Source organism: Lithobates pipiens, unplaced genomic scaffold, assembly GCF_037356315.1.
Source record: "Lithobates pipiens isolate NorthernLeopardFrog02 unplaced genomic scaffold, aLitPip1_a1.2 Scaffold_18, whole genome shotgun sequence".
Lineage (NCBI taxonomy): Eukaryota > Metazoa > Chordata > Amphibia > Anura > Ranidae > Lithobates > Lithobates pipiens.
In genome coordinates this window covers 135,052,000-135,075,056 of record NW_027507758.1, presented here as the reverse complement: position 1 = coordinate 135,075,056, position 23,057 = coordinate 135,052,000, and the positions used below count along the sequence as shown (strand labels likewise).

General features: G+C 43.2%; 1 protein-coding gene across 7 annotated transcripts in view; it reads left to right on the top strand.

The window, feature by feature from the left end:
- FAM120B (family with sequence similarity 120 member B) overlaps positions 1-23,057 on the top strand; it is a 199,259-nt gene that overhangs the window by 32,352 nt on the left and 143,850 nt on the right. For all 7 annotated transcript variants that reach the window (XM_077486155.1, XM_077486154.1, XM_077486157.1 and 4 more), the window contains one exon: positions 10,058-10,159. In XM_077486155.1, the coding sequence (XP_077342281.1) occupies positions 10,058-10,159 (102 nt within the window). The remainder of the gene's footprint in view (positions 1-10,057; positions 10,160-23,057) is intronic.

The following is a 23,057-nucleotide window of genomic DNA, read 5'->3' as shown; positions in this document are numbered from 1 at the left end:
AGTCTTTTAGGGCATGTCTCTACCAGCTTCTAAAGAGTGTCATTTTTGTCCATTCTTCTTTGCAAAATAGTTCAAGCTCTGTCAGATTGTATGGAGAGCTTCTGTGAACAGCAATTTTCAAGTCTTGCCACAGATTCTCAATTGGATTTAGGTCTAGACTTTGACAAGGCCATTCTAACACATGAATATGCTTTTATCTAAACCATTCCATTGTAGCTATGGCTGTATGTTTAGGGTCACTGTCCTGCTGAAAGGTGAACCTTCCCCCCCAGTCTCAGGTTTTTTGCGGACTCTAATGCCACGTACACACGACTGGACTTTTTGACAGACTTGGTCCAGCAGACAATCCGACGGACTTTGCAGCTGAGGTCCACTGGACTTTAAAATGAAAGGACTTGGACACACACGATCATTCCAAAAGTCCGACGTAGATGACGTAGACTAAGGAAGTTCATAGCCAGTAGAAAATAGCTGCCCTAGTGTCAGTTTTAGTCCGTTGGACTAGCACACAGATGACTGGATTTTTCGACCGGACTCAAGTCCCTCAGAAAGATTTGAAGCAAGTTTTATTTCTAGGTCTGCCGGACTTTTGGGAAGAAAAAGTCTGCTGCAGCCCATATACAATCGAATTGTCTGACGGATTCCAGTCTGCCGGACCTAGTGTGTCGAAAAGTCCAGTCAGGTGTACGTGGCATAACAGGTTTTCTTCTTAGATTGCCCTGTATTTGGCTCCATCCATCTTTCCATAAACTCTGACCAGCTTCCCTGTCCCTGCTGAAGAAAAGCATCCCCACAACATGATGCTGCCACCACCATTTTTCACAGTGGTGTGTTCAGGGTGATGTGCAGTGTTAGTTTTCTACCACACACATAGTGTTTTGCTTTTAGGCCAAAAAGTTCAATTTTGGTCTCATCTGACCAGAGAACCTTCTTCCACATGTTTGCTGTATCCTCCACATGGCTTCTTACAAACTGCAAATGGGACTGCTTATGGCTTTCTTTCAACTATGGCTTTCTTCTTCCATAAAGGCCAGATTTGTGGAGTGCACGACTAATAGTTGTCATGTGGACAGATTCTCCCACCTGAGCTGTAGATCTCTACAGCTCTTTCAGAGTGATCATGGGCCTCTTAGCTGCTTTTCTGATTAATGCTGTTCTAGCCCGGCCTGTCAGCTTAGGTGGATGGCCATGTTTTGGTAGGTTTTCAGTTGTGCCATACTCTTTTTTTCCATTTTTGGATGATGTGCTCTGTGAGATGTCTAATGCCGCGTACACATGATCGGAATTCCAGACAAAAAAAAAGACAGATGAGAGCTTTTCAACGGAAAATGCGACCGCGTGTATGCTCCATCGGAATTTAGCTGTCCGAATTTCCGCCAGCCTAAAATTGATAGCATGTTCTCAATTTTCCAGACTGAAAAACGTTTTCTATTGGAAATTCTGATCGTGTGTATGTAATTCCGACACACCAAAAATCATGCATGCTCAGATTCAACTACGAGACGGAAGCTATTGGCTACTGGCTATTGAATTTCCTTTTTCTAGTCCCGTCGTACGTGTGTTGTACCTCACCGCATTCTAAACGATCGCAATTTGGTGTGACCGTGTGTAGGCAAGACAGCTTGAGCAGAATTCTGTCAGGAAAACCATCAGAGCTTTTTCCGACGAGAACTCCGATCGTGTGTACGCTGCATCAAGCTTGTGATATTTTTTTATAACCTAACCCTGCTTTGACCTTCTCCACAACTTTATTCCTGACCTGTCTGGTGTGTTCCTTGGCCTTCATGATGCTGTTTGTTCAACAAAGTTCTTTAATAAACCTCAGAGGGCTTCACTGGACAGCTGCATTTATACTGAGTTTAAATTACACACAGATGGACTCTATTTACTAATTAGGTGACTTCTGAAGGAAATTGGTTTCACTAGATTTTAGTTAGGGGTATTAGAGTAAAGGGGGCTGAATACAAATGCACGCCACACTTTTTAGATATTTATTTGCAAAAACTTTTGAAAACCATTTATCATTTTCCTTCCACTTCACATTTTTTTTCCTTTCCTTTTTTATTTTGTTTGCTTTCTGTGAGGTTACATTTTTGTTATAACATGTAAGATTTTCTTTTTTTTTCTTTATTTGGATCATTGATGTTTATGCAATGTTTTGCTTATTTCTAGTTGAAATTGTGTATGGTTATTACATGCAGATACAAGTAAGGTCTGTAAGAAGTGGGGACTCCCACGAAATGTGTTGACCCTACTGCATCAACCACGCAGACTGGGATATGTTAGGTTGATGGTGTAACTATGACCTTATATACAGTTGAATGTTTTTAACATATACAATATATTTTTATTGTGGATTTTTGTAATGAAAATTTTAATATTTTAACTTATGTGTGTGTACTATTGGAGGTATACGTAAAGTCCCATACAACTTTTTCTTTCTTCAATTGGTATCTCACCAGAATGCTCTCTTGCATTCGCCTTCTGAAAGTGTTGGAAGCTAGGATTGGGGTAAGTATTTTATTTTTAAAAAACTTTTTTTTTTCTCGAAGATGAACTTTAGCCAAAAGTGTACCCTTACCTTAGATAAATGTGTACACCAATCTGCTATTCAGGCAACAACCATCAAATAAAGGCCCGGGAAGATTGTGCTTTATGGAGCTCAGTATCCAGTTCCTACAACTGCTTACTGAGGGATCCTCGCTATAAACTGGGCGTCCTCTATGACTGATCGCCTCACAATTCAATGTCGTTTTCTGTGGTGCGCCTAACGTCCTTAGAATGTGACATTGGGCACTTCACTAATCCCTCCTTCCAGTGGCCAGGCATCAAGAGGAGAATGGATGACATCCCAGCCTCTTCAATGATTTCTAAGGAACCAAAGTAAGTTCTCAAAAAAAATGTTCTGCTCATATGTACTGTGAACAAGGTAGGAACATTAATGCAAAACATTTTGCGCATCCTGGACTTTACCTTTCAAGGGGAATTAAAATCCACAGATATCCACCTCTGCTCCAGCGATAAAACACAGACCTCTCCCTGGTTTCTTCTAGGTGCTGGGGCTTTGGCCATCTTGATGATCCAGTGGAAGATGACATAAATCCTATGCATGCTCACAGTGGTTTAGTAATTCCAGCTTTGGGACACTTCCTTCTAGGCTGGATTCACACTTAAGCATGGAGCGGCTCACAGCAGGAGTCTGGTGCTTCCCCATTCACAATTTCAGGTCTGATTTCAGTCTGCATTTTTGTCTGAATTTGGACCTAAAACGGATCAGAAGACGCACAGGACTCCTGTGCAGTTTGCATTGGAGCCGTTCCGGAGATGTGTGAACCGGCTCCATAGAGAGCTGGTCACAATCTCCTGACATCCAATTCGCAATAGTGTGAACCCAGCCTAAAGACGATTGGAAACAGGCAGGTAAGTTTATTTTATTGCAAAAGAGACAATGCCTTAACAGTAAGGCTAACCTTACTGGTCTACCGGATGCCTTCTTCTACTTTGTGCTTCTTATGCCGCATACACACGTAGCAAACTATCCGGTGGACTTAGTCTGGCGGACTTTCCGCCGGACTGTCCGAACGAGCTACTTGCCCACACACGGTACTTTTGCAGCGGACTAATACGGAGTACTAAGTCCACCGGACTATCCGCCGTACTTTTGAAATGAACGGACTTGCCCACACACACGGAGGAAAGTCCGCTCATTTTGAGCGTGTCTACAGGTAGCCGGGACCAGCGAAGGAGGCGTCGCTGGCCCCGTCACCTGGTATGGACTTAAAGGGGGATCTCTACGCCGGCGTGGGGGTCCCCCCCAGGTCCATATCAGACCCTTATCCGAGCCGGCCAGGAAAGGGGGTGGGGACGAGAGAGCGCCCCCCCCCCTCCTGAGCCATACCAGGCTGCGTGCCCTCAACATGGGGGGTGCCTTGGGGAAGGGGGGGGCGCTCTCTCGTCCCCACCAAAAGCACCTTGTCCCCATGTTGATCAGGACAAGAGCCTCTTCCCGACAACCCTGGCCGTTGGTTGTCGGGGTCTGCGGACGGGGGCTTATCGGAATCCGTGAGCCCCCTTTAATAAGCCCCACCCACCCTATGTGAATGAGTATGGGGTACAATGTACCCCTACCCACTCACCTGTAAAAAAAAGTAAAAAAAAAAAACACAACACACAAGGGTTAAAATAGTTTATTGCACAGCTCCTGGGGTCTTCTTCCGTCTTCGGGGGTCTTCTCGCTGGACTCCTCCGCTATCTTCTGCTAGCTCTTTTACTAGCGGAGGAGCTCAGCTTTCTTCTTCGCCACCACCGCCCTCTTCTTCCGACTTCGGGGGTCTTGTCCCCCTCTTCGGTTCTTCTTGCCGGGCCACCGTGCCTTCTACTAGCTCTTTTACAAGCGGTGGCCCGGTCTTCTGTCGCCGCTGCCGCCGCCGTCTTCTGTTCTTCTCTTCTTCTCTTCTGGAGATGTTGCCTCGTCGCTCTCTCCGGTCACAATGAAAGGGACAAGGTGCGCGGCGACTTATATAGGGACATCACTGGATGATGTCCCCACCCATTATGATGTCACAGTCCCAGAGGATGCTGGGACTGTGACATCATAATGGGCGGGGACATCATCCGGTGATGTCCCTATATAAGTCCCCGCGCGCCGCGTCCCTGTCATTGTGACCAGAGAGAGCGACGAGGCAACATCTCCAGAAGAGAAGAACAGAATACGGCGACAGAAGACCGGGCCGCCGCTTGTTAAAGAGCTAGAAGAAGGAGCGGTGGCCCGGCAAGAAGAACCGAAGAGGGGGACAACCCGCGAAGTCAGAAGAAGAGGGCGGCGGCGAAGAAGAAAGCCGGGCTCCTCCGCTAGTAAAAGAGCTAGCAGAAGATAGCAGAGGAGTCCGGGGAGAAGACCCCCAGAAGAAGACCCCTAGAGCTGTGCAATAAACTATTTTAACCCTTGTGTTGTGTTTTTTTTTTTTTTACTTTTTTTTACAGGTGAATGGGTAGGGGTACATTGTACCCCATACTCATTCACATAGGGTGGGGGGCCGGGAACCCCTTCCCCGAGGCACCCCCCATGTTGAGGGCACGCGGCCTAGTACGGCTCAGGAGGGGGGGGTGCTCGCTCGTCCCCACCCCCTTTCCTGGCCGGCCGGGTAGCGTGCTCGGATAAGGGTCTGATATGGACCTAGGGGGGGACCCCCACGGCGATTTTTCGGCGTAGAGATTCCCCTTTAAGTCCATACCAGGTGACGAGGCCAGCGACGCCTCCTTCGCTGGCCCTGGCTACCCGGAGATGCGCTTAACATGAGCGGACTTTTCTCCGGGTGGGAAAAGTACGCTCATTTCAAAAGTACGACGGACTGGCACACACGCGGCCGTACTGTCCATCGAAATGCCAGGACATATTGGAGTGCAAAAATACTTTCTTAGTCCGCCGGACTTTTGGGTAAAAAAAAGTCCGCCGGAGCCCACACGGGCGGATTGTCCGGCGGACTTGAGTTTGCCGGACTTTTCCACGGGATTGTTTGATCGCGTGTGCGAGGCATTAGACTCCCTATCCACTTCTGCAGTCCCTTGAAGTAGTCGAAGCCTTCACAAGGTTATGTAAGCTTCCCCTTTCCCAATGTAACAGATCTCAGGCCTGCTGCTCAGGTAAAGTTGAGACCTTTTAATAGAAGAGATAACGGTCTTTCTTTTTCATTACATATAATTAAAAAACAACTCCTATTATTACCAGCAAGGCCTTAGCTCACCTACTCCTACAAATTAATAATTGCCAATGTGCTTGTAAATTATTATTCTTTTGTAGTGTTGCTACTTGTATTTAGTTTTGCCCATTCACAGCAACATACAAACAATTGCTTAAATCATTGCATAAGCCAGAGAGTTATCTTGTCGATGGGCAGAATAACAAGTGATAAATGCTTCACATTTTTAGTACATAAAGGCGTGATTCTTGTACTGGGAAGCCACCACGTGTTTCATTGTGCTAATCAATTAACTTCATTCTCTTTTCCTCTCGTAGTTTAGTGTTGCCAAATTCCAATGATGTCACATTTTTTATGTGTTTACTACAGGCAGCCATAAAGACCACTCTTAAATTAAAGTTTGATTTGATCCTTTCCTTTTTGGAAATGTTGCCCCATTCTTGCCTGATATAGTAGTCTAACTGCTCAACAGTCCTGGGTCTTCTTTGTCACATTTTTAATTTCAAGATGCTCCAAATATTTTCAATTGGTAAACAGTATGTGGGCTGCAATAGACTACAACATGCACACTGGGTGTTGTGCAATGTGCTCAAAAGAAAGGGGCATGCCCTATTTTGGAGGTGTTGCTGTGCATTGGCAGAGAATGTATAATGAATGAGCTGTCTTAATACAAGGCGCATTAAGCACTTACGGACCATCCACCGCACATATACTGCAGCAGGGTTACCCGGCTACGCAAAACGGGGGAGTGCACGCGTGGGCCCAGCGGACTCGATGTCTGCTGGCCATCGGCACTCGCTCCACAGAGAGGCATAACCCATGCCCATGTAAACAAGGTGGATCCCCGTTCTGACAGGACAACACTGAGATTGGCTGTTCCTAGTAATCAGGAACAGCGATCTCTGTATTGTCCCAGTGAGCCCATCCCCCCACACAGTTAGAACACACACTGAGGGAACACGGTTAACCCTTTGATTGTCCCTAGTGTTAACCCCTTCCCTGCCAATGTCATTTATACATTGATCAGTGGATTTTTTTTTGCACTGGTCCCAAAAAAGTGTCACTTAGGGTCAGATTTGTCCCCTGCAATGTCGCAGTCCCGCAAAAAATCGCCGCCATTACCAGTAAAAATAATTTAAAAAAATGTAAGTCCCTACATCTATCCCCTATTTTGCAGATGCTATAACTTTTGCGCAAACCAATGTATATACGCTTATTGGGATTTTTTTTACCAAAAATATGTAGAAGAATACTTGCCTAAACTGATGATGAATAAATGTGTTTGTTTTTTTTTTTTTGGGGATATGTATTATAGGAGAAAGTAAATTGATTTTTTTTTCAAAATTGTTGCTTTTATTGTTTAAAGCAAAAAATAAAAACCGCAGAGGGGATCAAATACCACCAAAAGAAAGCTCTATTTGTGAGGAAAAATGTTGTTTGGGGAAAACGTTGCACAATTGTGCAGTTGTCAGGTAAAGCAACGCAGTGCTGTCTCGCAAAAAATGGTCTGGTCATTAAAGAGGGAGTCCACCCAAAAAAAAAATTATTAAAAGCCAACAGCTATAAATACTACAGCTGCTGACTTTTAATAAATGGACACTCACCCGTCCCAGGGTCCAGCGATGTCGGCAGCCGAGGCCGATCGATCGCTCAGGTCTCAGCTGCTGCCGCCGCCATTCTCGGTGAGGGAATCAGGAAATGATGCGTTGTGGCTTCACTTCCCGGTTCCCTACTGCGCATGCGCGAGTCGTGCAGTGCAATGGGAATTGTCCGCGCTGTCTCTGGGACCCGTGTGTGTCCCAGCAGACAGCGCAGCGGGACAGGAAGAGGCAAAGACTCCCATGAGAGTCTACAACCGGAAGTGGGTGCAAATACCTGTCTTAGACAGGTATCTGCACCCCCCTCCCCCCTGAAAGGTGCCAACTGTGGCACCAGAGGGGGAGAGGGTTCCGATGAGTGGACGTTCCACTTTAGGGTGGAACTCTGCTTTAAGCGGGCAAATCCTTACAGGGCTGAAGTGGTTAAAGTTTGCATGTATAAGCACTGCAATGGCCCAGAGAAATGTGAAGCGAGCATTCATTTAATAGGTGGCCTTTTTGGAGCCATGGAAAGTGGCTGAGGGTGGGACTTGACTTTTACAGGAAGTGAAGATTTGCATATAATGGCAACAGCCTATACCTTTTAGATCTACTGATTCTATCAATATACAGGTTGCACTCAATGTCACCTCTGCATATTTGCTGCTTCATTATTTACTTGGTTGAATTGCTCAGGTTTACAAGAGCATTGCTTTGAGTGTTCTTTCCCTTTCCAAAACTGAAAAAGCCCATTCATACTATTGTGGGGCATGTGCATTAAAGCGGAGGTCCACCCTAAAGTGGACCTTCCGCTCATTGGAATCCTCCCCCCCTCCGGCGCCACAATTGGCACCTTTCAGGGGGGAGGGGGGTGCAGGTACCTGTACAGTACAGGTATCTGCACCCACTTCCTGCGTAGATTCTGCAGAAGGTACGCCCCTTTCCGCAGAACCTACGCCCCTTTCCGAAAGTCCCCCGCTGCCTGCTGGGAAACACATGGATCCCAGAGACAGCGGGGACCATCCTTATTGCGCAGCGCGACCCGCGCATACGCAGTAGGGAACCGGGAAATGAAGCCGAAAGGCTCCACTTCCTGATTCCCATACCCAAGATGGCGGCGGCAGCACCCGAGAGACGATCGAGAGATCGGCTTCGGGTGCCGACATCGCAGGCACGCTGAGTGGGTAAGTGTCATTATTTTAAAAGTCAGCAGCTGCAGTATTTGTAGCTGCTGGCTTTTAAAAAAAAAAAACGGCGGAACTCCCGGCGGACTCCCGCTTTAAGGCAGAACATTTCTTTGCATGGGCTGATAAACCGAAATATTAACTGCCACTCAAGCATCACCTTTTGATGAGTCTTTATTAAAAATGCCACTTACTAGCAGTTGTCCTGTGTGTACATGTGGCATTTTTACTAAAAAGTTATGGAAGAAGATGCTTGTGTGCCAGTCAATATTTGGGTTGGTATGCTCTAAGCCAGGGGCCTCCAAACTTTCTAAACAAAATGCTAATTTACTGTCCTTCAGACTTTAGGGGCCGGCCTGTGCCCAATGGGAGTAAACAATGCCCCATCATTGGTATTAGAAGGAAGAATAGTGCCCCATCATTGGTGTCAGTGGGAGGAATAGTGCCTGATTGCTGGTGTCAGTGGAAGGAATTATGTCCCATTGTTGGTGTCAGTGGCAGGAATAATGCCTCAAGGGCTAAATAAAGGCAAGCAAAGGGCCGCAGTTTTTAAACCACTGCTCTAAGCCATGGAAGAGGGACTGCTACTGTGCACCACATCTAGGGTGTGAGGTATAATGAAAGGTTGATCTGTGCTGCAATGCATGTCTATCAGCAATGTAGGTTAGGAATGAATGCCACTGCATCACATCAGGCACACAGAACATGTTTTACTACAATGGAGTAATGTAAATGGTAACCTCAAATAAAAACATATTTGCCCATGTAACTTTGTGTATATATATATATATATATATAAAAAAAAAAAAAATAACTTTTGTAGAGGAATGATAACTTCTACATAGTAAAAGAAGTAGAGAATTTAAAAGAACAACTTAAACAAACCTCCTTAGGGCCCTTTCACACCTTCAGTGTGCATTTTTGTTCCATATTACTGTATAGGTTGGTACTGTATATTACTGTATAGGTTGGTACTGTATATTACTGTATTGGTTTGTATAGGTATGCATTTTAAATGCACTTTTTTTTCATGTACTGTGCAAACTGCTGGGAAAAAGTTTAGAATATTGTTTCTCTATAGCGTAGATGCGCTAAAACACATATGATAAAATATAAGATAAATTCTGTGTCTTTGCTATAGATTTCAGTGGGCCTGCTTAACACAGAAAGAAAACACAGAATGTTTCTTGTCCGATATACAACAAAAACGCTAAGCTTTAGCACATTGAAGAGAATTAGCCCACAAAGTAATGATTGGGATTTCCAGTTAAAATGCACCTTTGTGCTGTACATCAGAACACGTGTGAAAGGTGTGACTGGGCCCTCAGGGTTTTCCTTTTCCATGGGGCAGGTGGCGGAGGGTGCTGTTCCTGTCTGTGGTGAGACAAGAACATTTATGACGGCAGATTGCTACTGCCTGTCTTGTCAGATGGCTCAGCGACTTTCTCTTCTTTCAAAACCCAAGCAGCACAGGTCTCAAGGAGCCCACTGTAGAGGATTGAAGTATATTAGAATTGTCTATGAAATATCAGTTTGTAGTGAAAGATGTAAAATACTTGCAATGTTATAATATTTTTTGGTTGTTTTTCGTTGTTAGGCTCACCGGATACTTGTCCTGTGGTTAATGAGTGGTATGTCTACCGTGGAAACCATCTGCAGACACCAGAGCTTGTTCCAGCTGTTCCATTACCTATTCCAGGTAACTTATTCACATACAGAGTAAAGTGTGGGATGTGGGGAAGGAATGTTAAGTTGAATCCACCCCCAGAGGCCACCGTCCACCGTTATATAATTGTACAAAAAAACGTAAAATTGAATGGGACTTTGTATGTGCCTTCTAGGGTATATTAATCACCAACTCATCAAATCTAAAATGACATAAAGTTTTATTTGATATCGAAAACAATAAAAACATATATGTCAATAACATATTCACACGTATGATGATCATGGTAGTATATCTTTAGGCCTTAAGATTCCATGTATTGGCCAACACGTTTCGTGGGCTGCCCCGCTTCATCGGGGCATTGAATCCTCTAAAAGGTAATGTCATTAATTACAAAACTTCATTAGAAAATGTATACATTGCTATTATCATAGTGTTATATGATTAAGAAGCATATTTTAGCATTATTCTCATTTCATCATGTAATGTTTTACATTTATTTATAAACTTAACATATACAGATGTTATATCCACCAAGGGTATCCAAGACACAGGAATGTATTGTAAATTGTATAATAATCTATGTTCTTAAGTGTTATAGTTACCTGAATAATCAATGTGTAAGATACTGGTATCACCTAGTCTGCCAGGTCAATGGGAAACACAACTCAATTCTCCAAAGTCCGTCAATATTTGCAGGTATTATCAGATGTATAGATCTGCATGTTGAACTGTCGTGTTCAAAAAAGGAACATGATGTTACGGTTCAATTAAATAATATAGGAAACACAAGGGGAAGTAAAAAAGGGAGGGAAAGGAATGGGGAGGGGATGGACAGGGTTAAAGGGAAAGGAGGGAAGGTATAGAGGAGGAGGGAGGGGAAGGGGGAAGAAAAAAGTTGGGCAGTGAAGAGGGGAAGGGGTAATGGCGGGGGGGGGGGGGGTGGGAAAAGGGAGAGAGGGAAAGAAAGGGGAAGGAGGGAGGGGGGGGGGATAAAACAGGAGGGAGGGGGAAAAAGGGGGGGAGAGGGAAAATGGAGGGTAAAAAGTGGGGGAAGGAGAGGGAAGGAAAAATGGGGAGAGGATGGAGGAAAGGGGAAGAAAGATGGGGGGGAGAGGGGACAGGGGGACAGGAGGGGGAGGGAAGAGAAAGAACGGAGAAGGAAAGGGGGGAGGGAAGAGGGAGAAGGGAAGAAAACAAAGCAAAAAAGAGAAGGAAGGAGAGGTTATGGGTGAAAGGGAAATGCAGGGGGAGAAAGGGAAATGTCACTCAAATTTAGAATGCAGAGGATAAGTTAGTCTTCACTGTCATATATCTGATCCATATGTTACATTGGACTTCAAATCCTATCCTATTTTTCTTTGTTTTCTGCCCTTCTCCCTCTTGCCCACCCCCTTTTCCCCTCCCTCCTTTCCCTCCCATCCCCCCTCCCTCCTGTCCCCTTTACCCCCTGTCTTTCTTCTCCTTTCCCTCCTTCCTCTCCCCCTTTTCCCTCCCCCCACTTCTTACCCTCCACCCCCCCCCCCCTTTCATCTTTGATCCTTCCTCCCTCACCCTCCTTCCCCTTTCTTTCCCTCTCTTCCTTTCCCCATTTCTTCTGCCCCATATCCTTCGCTTTTCCCATCTCTGCCCCCCCCTTTCCCTTTTGCCCTCTCTCCTACCCCCCTTTCCCTTTTCCCCTGTCCCTCCCCTCCCCATCCCCTTCCCTCCCTTTTTTTCTTCCCCTTATCTCCCCTCACTTGTGTTCCCCAATATTATTCAATTGAACCTTAACATCATGTTTCTCTTTTGAAGACAACATTCCAACATGCAGATCTATACATCTGATAATATCTGCAAATATTGACGTACTTTGGAGGATTGAGCTGTGCTTCCCACAGACCTGGCAGACTAGATAAAACCAGTATCTCACACATTGATTATACAGGTAACTATAACACTTACAAACATATATAGATTATTATACAATTTTTGATCATTCCTTTGTCTCTGATACCCTTGGTGTATATAACATCTCTATATGTTAAGTTTGTAAATGAATTTAAAACATTAGATGATGAAATAATAGAGAATAATACTGAAATATGCTTTTCAATCATATGATAACACTATGATAATAGCAATGTATAAATGTTCTAGTGAATGTTCATAATTAATTTCTGTACTTTTTTTCAATGCCTCGATGAAGCAGGGCAGCCCATGAAACACGTTGGCCAAAATATGGAATCCTAAGGCCTAAAGATATACTACCATGATCATCACATGTGTGAATATGTTTTTAACATATATGTTTTAATTGCTTTCAAAATGAAATAAAACTTTATGTAATTTTATATTTGATGAGTTGGTGATTAATATACCCTAGAAGGCACATACGAAGTCCCATTCAATTTTTACGCATTTTGTACAATTATTCGCATACAGGTATACTCTTGGGTATACTTTTCTTAATTGAAGTTACCTTATTTCTCAGGTTGTTTGTGATTGCAGTACATAAAATTTTTTTTTTCAATAAAAAACTAGGAAAATAAAGCTATCAAACTTCTTCTACATATATTGCAGAATGATTGCTGTGCACATACTGTTTGTGCTTAGTAACTCAGTGTGCGTCCAGGGACATGCAGCCACATCTGAGTGACTGTCAAACTGGGCCGAGGTCAGCTGCTGCATCCCAGTAGACATGAATTTCTGCAGGCGGATGCACAGAACACCTGTACATCCCATGCAGGCAAAGACAGTCTCTTGCACTGATATAGAGATAGGTACACACCCATGTGAATGAGGCCTAAAGTAAAATTAACAGGCTTTTTTTAGCAAATTCTTACGAAAAATGACCTCACAGCAACTAGTTCTTGCAAGAATTCCACAGCAAGAGTTCCTCTTTCTCTATTCTGAGTCTTCTGACATCAGTAAGCTGAAAACGGATCACTATGACTTTCTGCACTTTGTTTACCCTAAGTGAGCCACAAACTTTATTCCTGTTCTATTAAAGCAGCAACAGCCTAAGTAAAAAATCATGTGTTCTGCCAGCACGTGGGGGAGAAGTGATCTCATTGCTTTGGTCTGACAAGCCTCCTGCTGAGTCAGACCTATACCTCTGGAATTAGCAAAGCAAGGATATGCTCCCTGCTAATTGGAGAGCTCTGGTTCTGACTCAGCGTGGGGTGTGTTGGACCTCTGCCACATTTTGGCAGGGGACAGGCTTTTCCCCGAAGGCTATGCCTACATTTTAAAGAAAACAATCTGTAAGATTGGATAATTTATGCTCCTAGAACACCTGGAGGTGCTCCCTGGACTATGTGTAGCTAGGGTTTAAAAAAGTCTCACACATGTGGTATTCCCATACTCAGGGGGAGTAGTAGAAGAAAAGTTATAATATCAGTTTGGGATTTGATTCCAATCTTTTCTCCTTTGAAGAGCTACACTGGCCGAAGAATCTTCAGCATCTGACACATGTGCATTGTGGGTTCACTCGCCTGCATCAATACTCTGTTCCAGCAGAGCTATTGTATAGTGATTTAGCAATTGACAAGGGGCACCACAGTATGCAGCCAGGTACACAGGCATCTGAGCCTCCATAGTGTGTTGGCTACAGAAGGTTTTGCATCTGGTATAACTATTCAAGAAAGCCAAGGTTAAGCTGGCCAAAGATCCCAAATCCGAAAGAAAGCACTGCATCCCACCAACGCATGTAGCATTCGTTGCTGCGTGTTAACAGAACACAATAGGATGAATGGTTCTGTCCAATTTTAGGCATATTTAAAACAGCCACACATAATTCTCTTTATAGCATTTCATGACAAAATGGGAAATGTTCCAGATATTTTATAGAACTGGTCTAAATCAAGTATGTGTCCTTGCAGGAGCCTAAGTTTTCATTAGCTAATTCAAAAGGAATAGTAAAGGTCTTTCTTTCATTACTTTCTACTAGAAAATCTATCAGGTTTTTGATGAATTTCTGTTCGCTGTAAGAAAATCGATTCCAGGCCTTTGTCAATCAACATCAGCCTTATATTTTCCTCAAACAACAAATGCCTGGAAAATATCTTTCGTACTATTTACAGTACATCTATGCGTAAATGCGGAATCCACGGTAGCACGTTACATGCATTGCCATTGATTTTGAATGGCACCCCAACACTCTAAGGCATCTGCTTTGTGAAACATTTCGGTACATTGGAATCAATGAGCTGCTTTAATACAATGCATGATATAGTGCACACTAAAACACTGCATAATTGTAAATTGTAAAAGAAATCTTTCTTAAAGTACCATGGCACAGAGCAGGTAACTATAACATCTTTTTTATTTGAATGAATTTTTTTTTACAATCACTGTAACCACTTTAAGCTCTGGAAAGGTTTTACCCCCTTCATGACCAGGGCATTTTTTGCTATTCTGCACTGCGCTATTTTAACTGGCAATTGTGCAGTCATGCAACACCGTGCCCGCATGAAATTTATATTATTTTTTTTCAGACAAATAGAGCTTTGTTTGGTGGTATTTGATCACCACTGGGGTTTTAGTTTTTATTATATCTACAAGCTATGGTATATATACTGCAATTTTTTATTTTTTTACACTAGTTATGACGATGATCAGCGATGAGTGGGACTGTGATAGTGCAGTAGGCAATCTGGCACTATCTGTGATCAGAGCTAATAATATACACTGTCACTGAACTAATGATACTGGCTGGGAAGGGGTTAACATCTTGGGTTATGAAGGGGTTAAATGTGTGCCTAACAATGTATAATGTATGCTGCTTCTTACTAAATATTATTATTATTATTACTATACATTATACACGATTTATACAGTTTACGTAGTGATTTACAATGTAGAGGTGGGACAGCACAATTACAGTACAGTTCAATACAGAAGGGACAGGAGGGCCCAGCTCGTAGAGCTTAAATTCTAAAGGGAGGGGATGGTGGTACAAAAGGTAATAGTTGTGGGGAATGATTTGATGGGGGTGGATCAGGGACAGGTGGGTGTGGGATAGGCTTCCCTGAATAAATGAGTTTTCAGGGATCTCCTAAAGGTGGAAAGGTTAGGGGCTGATCGGATATACCAGAGAAGCGAGTTCCAGAGGATGGGAGAGGCTCTGGAGAAGTGCTGAAGATGAGCATGTTAGGGGGTAAGGGAGCTAGAGAGCAGGAGGTCCTGGGAGGAGCGGAGGGAACCATTGGGGCGATATCTGCAGATGAGGTTGGTGATGTAGCTGGGGGTAATGTTGTGGATGGCCTTGTATGTTGTGGTTAGCATTTTGAATTTTATATGGTGGGGTAGGGGAAGCCAGTGAAGGGATTGGCAGTCATGGATCAGTTTGTGAGGTGTATTAGTCTAGCAGCAGCATTCATAATAGACTGAAGGGGGGAAAGCCTGCATAAGGGTAGGCCATTAAGGAGAGAGTTGCATTAGTCAAGGTGGGAAATAATCAAGGAGTAAATAAGTTGCTTTGTGCTGTCATTAGTCAGGAAGGGTCAAATTCTGGAGAGGTTGTGGAGGTTAAGGCAGCAGGATTTAGCCAGCGATTGGCTGTGGGGGCTGAAGGGGAGGTCAGAGTCAAGGATTACACCCAGGACCCTGGCATGTGTGGAGGGACCAATGGTTGTGCTGTCAAACTTAATGGTAACGTCATAGGGGGAGAGAGACCAGGAAGGAGGAAATATAACAAGCTCAGGTTTAGAAAGATTTGAGATTGAGAAGTGGTGTGACATCCATATTGATATGTCATTCAGTAAGTTTGAGATCTGTGAGGAGATCAAGGGGGTGAGTTGAGGAGTGGAGAGATAGATCTGAGTGGTATTAGAAGCCATGGGAGGTTATCAACTGCCCCAGGGAAGAGGTATAGAGTGAAAATGGGAGGGGCCCAAGGACGGAGCCTTGGGGTACCCCAACAGAGAGACGAAGAGGAGCGGAGGAGATGGAATTTTAAGTGACTCTGAAAGTGCACTGAGATAGGTAGGAGGAGAGCCAGGATAAAGCAGAATCAAAGACGCCAAGGGAGTGTAGTTTGATGAGGAGGAGCAGATGGTCAACTATGTTGAATGCAGCAGAGAGGTTTAAGAGTATATATACAGAGTAATGGCCATTGGCTTTAGCAGTTAGTAGGTCATTGGTGAGTTTTAGTAGGGCAGTTTCAGTGGAATGTTGTGGACAAAAGCCAGACTGTAGGGGGTCGAGAAGTTTGTTGTCCGTGAGGTAGCGACTCATTCGGTCCCTGCTTCGTAGGGATAAGAAATAGAGAAAATGTGCCCTCTCATTGTCAACACAATCCTCTGGGCTGTGATTGGACACAGCCCATCAGCAAGTCCTAATCATGAATCATTAGCTGGGATGTGTTGACTAAGGGCCGGTTCACACAGCGAGCCGCGGCGAGGCGTCTCCGACTTACCTCGCCGCGACTTGCGGGGAGCTCAGCGGCGACTTGCAGAGGACTTCTGCATAGAAGTCAATGCAAGTCGCCCCCGAAGTCGCCCCGAAGTAGTACAGGAACCTTTTTTCTGAGTCGGAGCGACTCGAGTCGCTCCTCTCAGAACGGTTCCATAGTACTGAATGGGGGCGACTTGCGGGAGCGAGGCGAGGCGAGCCGTGTCGCCTCGCCTCGCCTCGCAGTGTGAACCGGCCCTAAGTCTTGCTGTGTTCAATCACAGCAGAGCTGCAACGTACAGGTACGTTAGTGCTTGTACATGCCATCCTGCCACAGTATATATATGCACTGCGGCGGGTCAGCAAGCAATTAAAAAAAGCATGGAGACGACCATTGCTGACATCTCCTTCTAAAGAAGTGATAGTTGCCTGGTTGTCATGCCACCCTCTGACTTTAATACTTTGAGTTGAAGACCCTAAACAAGTATACAGAGAAAAGACTCCAACTTTTTTCTGACTTTCCTTATCTACATAGTTACTCCAGGTCAGAAGTTGTTTCATTTCTCTCTGTGTTGCTGCTGTAGTAAATTCTGTCTAATAAAACTGTTGCCACTGTGATAGTAAAACTGACCATAGATGGATAGAATTTCGAACAAAAATTTCTTAAGAAAATTCATATGAAAATTCTCAGAGCGTTTCAATGTGTGAACATTTTTATGTGCTTTTAACATTTAAATGAATGGACTTTACTGAATGAAAACCACATACACCGTTAGAAATTTGTTTGTTTGAGAAATATTTTCTATCCTTCTCCTTCAAATGTTCTCTTCCTTGTGGTCAAAAACAAAACATTCATTTGACCCACTAATGATTAGAAAAATGAATAATCTTTCTTTTTGTTTGAAATTCTACCCATTTAAGGCCAGCTTAACCTCCCTGGCGGTACGATTATTTCAGATTTTAGGTGCTGAAAGCGGTACCATTACTTTACATGGAAATTTGGCGTTTTATATTGTAGGCCTGTAATTCTTAGAAATAATTCACTTAAATCCGTCCAAACCAGAGTCTAGTAGACATCCCGGGTATGATAAAATTTGAAATACGAAATCATAAAAAAATATATATATAATAAATAACTATAAATAATTAGAGCAAACAACAATAATAAAAATTATTCAATAATGTAATGAAATCAAAAACACTGACATATGCTGAGTTGCAGGATTGTCGCTGTCATTACTTTTAGTGTTTAATGACGAATTTCCCCACAAATTACTATTGCTCAATTCTGCAAGTAATTCTAATTTATTATCCCTGTTTTCTAGCTGGTCTAAAAGCACTTTTAATGTAAATGGACATTTTTTGGTTGCTATGGACAATCTCCAGTTTCCTGGCATAAAGAATAGTGTTTATAATATAAAACTGCATGCAGGACACTGGACAAACCACTAGGGGCAAAAGGGATGTGTAATTATTTGATACAGTACTGTAATCTGTAAGATTACAGTATACTGTATCTATACTGTGTTTTTAACTTTTTTAATTTTGGAGCCGAACTCCATCTCTGTGCGTCGCTGCGCTCGCAGGGAACGGAGATCAACACCTTGACAGATCGAGCGAGACACGGCGGCTCGCTGATCACAGTGGGCAGACATCGCTGGATCCAGGGGACAAGGTAAGTAAACCCCTACATGGATCCTGCAATGGGATCCCGAGTCTGGCCCGGGAATACCGCTTATGGTAATGAAATCTTACCCTGAGCCAGACTCGGGAATACCACCAGGGAGGTTAAAGTGATACTAAACACACACTGTTTAATGTACATTATCCCTTCTATTTCTGTATATGGGTTGTGTCTCTGTAATTATTTTAGCTAAAAAAAATCAAAGTATCTTTTTCCTAATTGATATACAGCTTTCATATGACCCAGCTCTCTCCCAGCCTATTTGCAGGGAAACATAATAAGGAGAAGCTTCTAGTCCTCTGCTACTGGTCACATGTTCTAAATAGAAAAAAACAGCCTTTGGAATAAAAAAGTAAAATAATTAATTATTATTAATAAATTGTTTTAAATTGACATACAAATATATATTTGAAATCTAATCTTTATTATTTTGTGGAAAAACATGGTGCGGGTGGGTTTCTGCCAGTCACAGGCTGTGTCACGCCCCTCCAGCCTGTGTCTTAGAATAAGAGGGAAGTGAAGCCACCATTAATTTAATGTAATATCACACAATATTGGGAGCAGCACAGTGGTGTAGTGGTTAGCACTTTCACCTAGCAGCAATAGGGTCGCTGGTTCAAATCTTAACCATGACACCATCTGCCTGGGGTTTGCATGTTCTCCCTGTGCCTGCGTGGGTTTCCTCCGGGTACTCCAGTTTCCTCCCACACTCCAAAGACATGCTGGTAGGTTAATTAGATTTTGTCGAAAAAAAATGGCCAAATATGTGTATGTGTTTGCAAGTGTGTCAGGACCCCATGGAGCAAAGGACTGTGCTATACCGCAGATGGACACCGGTGGAAAAAGCACCCTGAGGCGATTCAGTTCGCATAGGTATCGCTATACAAGTCATTCATTCATTCACCATTGTGTTTAGCTGGTTAGTGAGCATAGAGGAGGAGGGAGGGAGTAGGCTGTCATTTAGGACTGAGTATACACCCACATGTGTGACTCTATAGTCACACGGGCTGCTCAGATGTGATAGGGAGGGAATGCTCAGCAAAAACTGGGCATGTGCAGAGTTGCCACCACAGCTGCAAAGTCTCCAATTGCATTGGGAACATGAACGGAAGCTGGTGGTAAGATAAGAGAGCAGCAGGATCAACCAGGTTTTTTTGCAGAATATGAACAGTATGTAATACACCATTTATTGATAGTTTTTTTTTTTTTATTATGTGGGTTTAGTGACACATTAAGGCCCCTTTTACACTGGGGCGGTGCGGCCATCGGTGGTAAAGCGCCGCCATTTTTAGCGGCGCTTTGCCGTCGTTTTAGCGGCGGTCTGCGGGCGCTAGCGGGGTGGTTTTAACCACCGCTAGTGGCCAAAAAAGGGTTAAAACCACCCTCAAAGCGCCGCTGCAGTGTCGCTTTGCCGGTGGTATAGCCGCGCTGTCCCATTGATGTCAATCGGTAGGAGCGGTTTAGGAATGGTGAATACACCGCTCCTTCACCGCTCCACAGAGGCGGCTAGCAGGACTTTTTTTACCGTCCTGCTAGCGCACTAGCGCACCGCAGTGAAAGGGCCGGTTTTTTCAGGCACTACACAGGCGCTATTTTTAGCACTGTAGCGCCTGAAAACCGCCCCAGTGTGAAAGGGACCAAAGTGAGCACAGAGCACTATAAAAAAGTAAAAATCTGTCATTCTTACCCAGTCTATCCCTAATATAAAAAAAAATATATATATATATATATGCCTAGACTTAAACTTTAATAGAAACTGTCCTATAGCCTGAGGCTGGGTTCACACTGCCGTGAGGAGCGGCTCACAGCAGGGGTCCGGTTCGTTCCTATTCACCATTTCAGGTCCGATTTCAGCCTGAATTTTTGTCTGGATTCGGACCTGAAATGGACCAGAAGACGCACAGGACTCCTGTGCAATTCGCTCTGCAGCCGTCCCGGAGCTGTGTGAATTGGCTCCATTGAGAGCCGGTTACAGTCTCCTGACATGTGAATTGTATGCGGGGAATTCACAATAGTGTGAACCCAGCCTTACACTTTTAGACTCCCATCTACTTTTGCTGGGAATCTTTTCACACATCTGTAGGCATGCAGAATATTTGAAGGATCTACTTTTGTGTGTTCTAGCATATTCTGTTGCATTAAATAAAATACATTTGTGCAGATATCTCACCAATAGAGTCCGAAAGACATACAGTGCATCTGGAAAATATTCACAGCACTTTTTCCACAATTTGTTATGTTACAATCTTATTCTAAAGCGCTGCGCAAACTGTTGGCGCTATATAAATCCTGAATAATAATAATAATAATAATATTCTAAAATGGATTAAATTCATTATTTTCCTCAAAATTCTACAAACAATAACCCATAATGACAACATGAAAGAAGTTTTTTTGAAATCTTTGCAAATTTATTAAAAATAAAAAGGAAAAATATCACAGGTACATAAGTATTCACAGCCTTTGCCATGACACTCAAAATTGAGCTCAGGTGCATCCTGTTTCCACTGATCATCCTTGAGATGTTTCTACAACTTGATCAGAGTCCACCTGTGATAAATTCAGTGGATTGAACAGGATTTGTAAAGGCACACACCTATCTATATAAGGTCCCACAGTTAACCGTGCATGTCGGAACACAAACCAAGCTATGACGTCCAAGGAATTGTCTGTAGACCCCTGAGACAGGATCGTATTGAGGCACAGATCTGGGGAAGGGTACAGAAAAATTTCTGCAGCATTGAAGGTCCTAATGAGCACAGTGGCTTCCTTCATCCGTAAATGGAAGAAATTTGGAACCACCAGGATTCTAGAGCGAGCCGTCTGGCCAAACTAAGCGATTGGGGGAGAGGGGCCTTAGTCAGGGAGGTGACCAAGAACGAAATGGTTACTCTGCTCTTAACTGTAACCCTGCATGATTGTCTGGCATACAACAATAAATACTTTTTCATCAAGCATTCTGTTGGTTCCGGTGTGTGACCATTTCTTCTTTCTCTTTGTCACTCTGACAGAGCTCCAGCATTTCTCTGTGGAGAGAGGAAAACCTTCCAGAAGAACACCCATCTCTGCAGCAGGCCCCATTTAGGGCTGTATGGTAGAGTGGCCAGATGGAAGCCACTCCTCAGTAAAAGGCACATGACAGCCTGCCTGGGGAGTTTCCCAAAAGGCACCTGAAGGACTCTCAGACCATTAGAAACAAAATTCTCTGGTCTGATGAAACAACGATTAAACTCTTTGGCCTGAATGGCAAGGGTCATGTCTAGAGGAAACCAGGCCCGCTCATTATCTGGCCAATACCATCCCTACAGTGAAGCATGGCGGTGGCAGCATCATGCTGTGGGGATGTTTTTCAGCAGCAGGAACTGGGAGGCTAGTCGGGATCAAGGGAAAGATTAATGCAGCAATGAACAGAGATATCCTTGATGCAAACCTGCTCCAAAGCGCTCTGGACCTCAGACTGGGGCGAAGTTTCATCTTCCAACAGGACAATGACCCTAAGCACACAGCCAAGATAACAAAGGAGTGGCTATGGGACAACACTGTGAATGTTTTTGAGTAGTCCAGACTTAAACCCGATTGAACATCTCTGGAGAGATCTGAAAATGGCTGTGCACCGACGCTCCCCATCCAACCTGATGGAGCTTGAGAGGTCCTGCAAAGAAAAATGGGAGAAACTGCCAAAAATAGGTGTGCCAAGCTTGTAGCATCATATTCAAAAATACTTGAGGCTGTAATTGGTGCCAAAGGTACTTCAACAAAGTATTGAGATAAGGCTGTGAATACCTATGTACATGAGATTTTTTTTCTTATTTTTAATAAATTTACAAAGTTTTAAAACAAACTTCTTTCACGTTGTCATTATGGGGTATTGTTTGTAGAATTTTAAGGAAAATAATAAATGTAATCCATTTTGGAATAAAGTTGTAACATAACAAAATGTGAAAAAAGTGAAGCGCTGTGAATACTTTCTGGATGTCCTGTAAAAGGGAAACTCCAGTGTTTTATTTTCCTACTAAAAACTGAAATGTGGTAATCTAAGGTAAAATATATTCTGATTGATTTTTAAAATATATTCTATCAAAATATTTAAAAAGATTATTTGCAGTTAATAACTCAGGAAAAGTTTTTTTTTATGTAGAAGTGAGGTTTATTATCTAAATTGTTAATAGAACTGCCTGGTCTAAGTTTCTGACCAACAGCCCTAATCCCCTGAAAGTAGCACAGAAGTAAGGAGTCGGTATAGGCTTAATCACTCTAATAAACAAATACCTCTCTGTTTAAACTAACTGTTTGTTTTTTGCTTCTATAGGCTGCAAGAAAGGGGACAGATTCTTTGCTTGTTTTCCAAGTACCCTTTTACTTTTTTACTTCCTCAAAGGTAGAGGAGTATGTACATTAAACTGAGTATTATGTAAAAATGTGCACAAAAACACCGATAATCCTTTCGTTTGAAAAGCTGGTCGTCAAAAGTTGAATTTCAGCAATGCACAAATAGTTCACTTTATGGATTCATTTATCCTTGTTGTTGGTTGATCTATTTATTCACTTAGTAGATCTCTAATGGCTCGGAGGCTCTACTTGACATCTGTCTAATGTACTATGGCGGGTCACTGTGGAATGGAGAAACACTTTTAGATGAGACACACTTCTTAGTCATGATAAATTGCTGCTCTGTTCAGATGTTACTGTCATAGCTCTAATTTAAAATATATGTCCTGACCCTCATCACTAAACATTGACAATTACATTCTTTGTAATGTGCTTTGGCTTGTTCTAACCATGCATTGTTGACCTTCAATTTTTAAGAAGTACCGGTATTTATTTTTTGTGAAACTAGAAGTACATAATAAGATTGCTTTTTGCAAAGGGCAT